The 5,119-nt window shown below is 38.8% G+C and overlaps 1 protein-coding gene across 1 annotated transcript; it reads right to left on the bottom strand.

Annotated features, from left to right (window-relative positions):
- Positions 1 to 1,890: 1,890 nt before the first annotated feature.
- Positions 1,891 to 2,556, bottom strand: fgfbp2a (fibroblast growth factor binding protein 2a). The gene has a single exon (XM_053324234.1). The coding sequence runs from the start codon at positions 2,554 to 2,556 to the stop codon at positions 1,891 to 1,893; it is 666 nt and encodes a 221-aa protein (XP_053180209.1).
- Positions 2,557 to 5,119: the final 2,563 nt, after the last annotated feature.

The raw sequence follows: 5,119 nt of genomic DNA, 5'->3' as shown, positions 1-5,119 counted from the left end.
TAATATGAGCCATCTGGTGTTACAGTGTGCCAAAGATTTATAAATAAATACATTTGAATATATTAAAACGAGCCAGATGTCTTTGCAGGATAAAATCACTGAGAGATTGAAGTTAGTGGTGGCTTCTTTCATTTATCAGCACTGACACCCAATGGTACAATGTGGTACTGCAGGTGACTCTTGCAGTATTTTACGATGGCTACACGAATGGTTCATCAGTCCTATTTTTAACACTTTCACCACGCCTCACACAGTCAGTTTTACAAACATGCTCCTGTTGGCAGTTTTTGAAGTAGTAAATGACTTTGTGATCTCTCTGATTTTTGTGTATGTGTTGTCTTTTAATCGTTGATAGTGTTATAAATGTGTATATATTTTGTAAACAAACTTCATTACAAAAATAGCCTAGAGGCTAGTCATAGAAGTGCAGCAGGAAAGGATTCAGTGGACTTTATTTTGTTTATTTGGTTTTAGGTTGAATATAGATGCATTAGTGTAGTTATGATTTAGCTATATGAACAAATATTAGTTTTTGAACATAAACTGAAGAGTTTTGAAGAAAAATGAGCTGCAGATCCACAGTTTTGTTAGCTGTTTGTGTTTGAGTGAGAAAAGTATTCAGGAAATGTAAAGGCAGTAGTCACTGAATGTGTTTGAGAGGAAGCAATGCAAATGTCATCACAGTTTGATACAAGATTGTTGCTGTTGTGTAAAGTTGAGTTTTGAAGTTGTATACTCCGTACTGAACCATGCAAGTAACTAACTGTAAAAAACTGTATGTAACTATAATAATATTAATAATACATTTAATTTATAAAGTGCTTTCCAAGATTTCAGACACTTCACACAAGTTAAAGTGTCTGACAATTGACATGATATATTAAAGTGATGTAAAGCATCCATTATTTATATAATAATGTATTGACTCGATAGAGTCAATAACTTCTACAGTTCATCGTGGATTTTGCAGTCTTTCATAAAGAAGAATAAATAAAAGCACAAAAGAGCACATCCATACAGAAATACTAGGAAATAAAGTTTATTCACTTTATAAAAAACATTTTAACATTCAGTATTTCTTTTTGTCAAATAGACCGATACACAAACCACTGCCTTTTCAGAACCATTTCCAACAATGTAATATTCAAGGTAATATTAAGTTATGCAAATTGGTTAAATACTAGTAAAACAAAACAAAACCCACAAATACAAATAAATGACACCAATGAGCTTTCTGTCATGTTTGGACATATTGATGAAAAGTTTTGTTAAGTAGTAATTTTCTTGCCCCATTTCACACTTGTGTTTCATAGCTCATGGTATACACTGTTCTTACATGTTGACGTCAGGTAGTAGAGGTCCCCCAATCTTGATTGTTGGTAGGATGTTTAACCACACGTTTCAGAGTAGCATGGGCCACAGTGGAATTTGATGCATGCATGGTTCATTGAGGAAAATCCTGCCAGTCTTGGTAATGCCATCCCTCCCCTGAAGAGAGCCCTACATTTCTTTTACTGCCACTAACAAACAGCTGGTCGGGTATATCCACCCCAGGGCAGCTTTATTCAGACATCAGAAGTGATCTTCATCACAATTGTAAATCTGTGAATATAACAGAAGTGGAGGAAATGGTTGAAAATTATGTGCATCAGTAACATCTTAAACAAAGAAGGGAAAAAAGTTTGAGTTTTGCAAGTGAATAATGGAGGCACTCTCGACTTTCTCTCTCGCTCTCTCTCTCTCTCTCTCTGTCTCTCTCCCTCTCACACACACACACATACACATACAAGAACCCTCATTCCACCACAGTAATCTTGGATTAGTCATAAAACAACTTAATAAATGCTGTGTGTGAATAAAGAAGCCCAGTACTTTTACTCACCTTCCTCGTTAATTCCGAAACAAACCGATGATGTAGCTGCAGACGCCTTGAAGTGACCTCCAGCAGTACTGCCGAGCCATCCTCTTACGATAGCTCTCCACAGTCGGTGCTGTTGGCTGTGGAATGGCTTTCTGTGTGGTCTTTATTCTTGGTGAGATTTGGATGGATTTTGTAGAGGCTTGTCTCACTGACTCAGGCCTTGTAGATGCAATTTTGGGTTGAGGTCTTGCAGGCTGTACTGCTGGTCTTGATCCTGTCTTGGAAGCCCCTGACCAGGAAAAGGAAGCCGATGAGAAGACCATTTGAGAATCATTGCTTGCCTTCCTGCACATATGAGGTTTGATCTCCCTGGGAGCCTGGCAGGCATTGTGGAGCTTTCGCAGACCCCACATCATCTGGACGAAGTAGTGACGAGGGTTTTTGTTGTAGGGGCTGCATATGTAAGGCTTCCCCAAGTACTCACACCAATATGAGCGCTTGTTGCTCCGGCATGACAGCCTCAGCCTGGTGTACTCCCCATGCCCGGTGATCACCATGGTACACAGGTCCTTAGCCTTGGTGTTGAATTGGATGGGATCATCCCAGATGCTTTGTCTCCTGCCGCTGTTGCTCTGAGCCTCAGCCTGACAAAGGCAGCAGGCAAGTAGCAGCAGAGCACTGGCCTGGGTCCACATGGTGTTAGATGGATGCTGAGTGCGAGAGGAGGAGAGTGGGACTGCTCAAACTAAGGGTCCCTCCTGCTATATATTGGCTAAGCAGACAAAGAGGGAATTCAGGTCACAAAAAAAGTAGTCAGACTAAACAAAACTTTCTGAACAGGAGGAGGAGAGCAACAACACCATGAGTTAAAGCAAGAGCCACATGTCAAGCCAGCTGAGATGTTGATAATGGCACACATGTTTATTCATGTGTTATATAACAGAAGTATATACTGTAATACATGAAAAATTCCTGAAGAACTCAGTTATGTCAATTGCACCTCATATAACCATTTCTTAGCGACCAGACTGACGCATTTTCTTGCCCGAGGGTTAATATAATCATGCAAACATCACAGTTCTCAGTAACTCTTCTCAATTAAAAAGTGGCACGTCTGGGAATACGCTCATGTAAACGAGCCCCCCGAAGTTCATGCTTGTTTTAAAAGGCTGTTAGCCCTTGCAACCATGCAGCACAACCTATCATTTTGCTCCCAAACATAAACACAGTCAGACTGCACAACCACAAAGAAACGTGAGTAGGAGTCAGTGACACATGGCGGGCAAAGATCAGTGTGGAGCATAGAAAGTAATTGCCATACCAATTAACAGAGAACAAGTAATGCCTCTGTAATACAGTGGCTGAGTGTGATTATCAGGCCACAAAAGGGTCAGAGAGTGTGGGGTGGGGTATGTTTTAAGTGGCTTTATTTTCACATCCATCTGTAGAAAAAGGTCTCTTTGTGAGTGAGTCAACACATCCGAAAGTGGTTTAAGTTTACTAAGTGGGGTGAAATAATACAGTTTTCATTCATTTAGTTTTTCATTTAAAAAGACAAATGATTAATTTCTGTAAAAAAACACTGTTTTTATATCAAGGTCTCAAAAAAGCCTGTATATTCACAGGTGTCTGAAACAGTGTTATGATCATTCAATGTCTCAGTTTTGGGATGAAGGGAAATTCTTCAGTTGCAGTCACACCTTTTTCTATACACCAAATCAACACTGTTTCTCTTAAAATTGTCCTTCCCCTCCCCTTTTAGTGTATGCATTCCCCTGAGATTGCACCATATTCTCCTGCACACTTGATATAATGTCAGTAGTACAATATGTTGTCTAATGCCATGTATAATATTCAGTTCAAAACAGCTTTACTTTTCCCTTTAGGGCAATTGTAGCTATGTGGAATAACCCACATGATAAACTTCGCAATAACAATAACCACTAATTAGATTATAAATTCAGAACAATACACATTTAAAAGCTAAAATTTGTGTATGTGGCATTCTAATGATAAACACATTCATAAATAAAAAGCTATGAAGCCAACAATATAAACATAGCATTTCAGCTAGTGGACAGTCCTCATGAGTATTATATATTTTACTCTTTGAATACTTTCCCACAAAGCACCTTTAAATATATACTTATATGGCATTGCAAGTCCTGGCGGTGGTGTTACTGTATTGCTCAGCCTATCAACTTGAAGATGAACTGTACATAATGTACAATGTGCAGACCTCAGTGCAAACCTTGGAAATAACCATTCCAATAAAGCACTTGATGTGTAAAGAAACACAATATAAAGGCATTTTCTCTGAACCGCTGCTTCTGTTTTTGACTGTTGAGAAGAAGGAATGACTTGTTGTTGTCATGTGGTTTTTCTTTTGGTGTTTATTCACATACTGTTTGGTTCCTGAGAAAAACCTCAGAACGAAGCTTTTGGAAGAAGATAATCATCTCCTATTAAAAATAGCTGACCAGTAACGCTGGCCAGTGGGTTCTGGCCAGCAGTGGCAGCACCACCACAGAATGTGCAGTCATAGGTTCAACTGTTACACTATAGGCAACCTGACTGTTGTTAGCATCAAACACACACAACGGAACAAAGTGTGCATTCTTTCTTTTATCCCATAAGACCACACACATAATGTTTATTTTTTGCTAAAGTCTTATGCAATTTCCTTGTTTGCTGCAAACAGATTTTTTTACCTTACCAAAAAGACCTGAATGCTTTTTTTCTCATTTCCTTTGAGCAAAAGTATTTTCCCAAGCTTAAACCACATTACCCAAAAATGCACTGCATATTCAAATCACTATTACGCCCATATGAACAAAGTCTTACAAAGGCACTATAGTGTAAAGAAGACTGGAAAGAAAGACAGTGAGATAACAATAAACTGAAATCCAGTGTTTATTCACAATTTGTACACTCTCATTTCACCATCACCACCACATGTAAAGTTCCTTCAGTGGCTCCATCAGTGCCCAACTTTGGAGCATCACACTTCCAACCAGTCACCACTATCTGTCCTGATGGCATCGATCCAGAGTTTGGAGACAAGATATCTAGTTTAAGCACTTAATAAGGGCATATCTTTCTTTCCCCAAGATGCGTCACATCCAGAGGCTTGCAAACAAGAAAAAACAGTGATAGTCCTGACAAAGTGAGCCCACTGATAACTTCAAAAACATCCATCTTAACAAGAACTGGGTATTGAAACAAAACAAGAAAAAAAAGAACTGGCAAGCATGCTAA

Source organism: Scomber japonicus, chromosome 8 (genome assembly GCF_027409825.1).
Source record: "Scomber japonicus isolate fScoJap1 chromosome 8, fScoJap1.pri, whole genome shotgun sequence".
Classification (NCBI taxonomy): Eukaryota; Metazoa; Chordata; class Actinopteri; order Scombriformes; family Scombridae; genus Scomber; species Scomber japonicus.
The sequence above is the reverse complement of the archived record's forward strand: the minus strand, read 5'-3'. Positions and strand labels throughout refer to the sequence as shown.

Bases quoted from the DNA above. Each gene is read 5' to 3' on its own strand.
- fgfbp2a (XM_053324234.1), bottom strand. From the start codon at position 2,556: ATGTGGACCCAGGCCAGTGCTCTGCTGCTACTTGCCTGCTGCCTTTGT.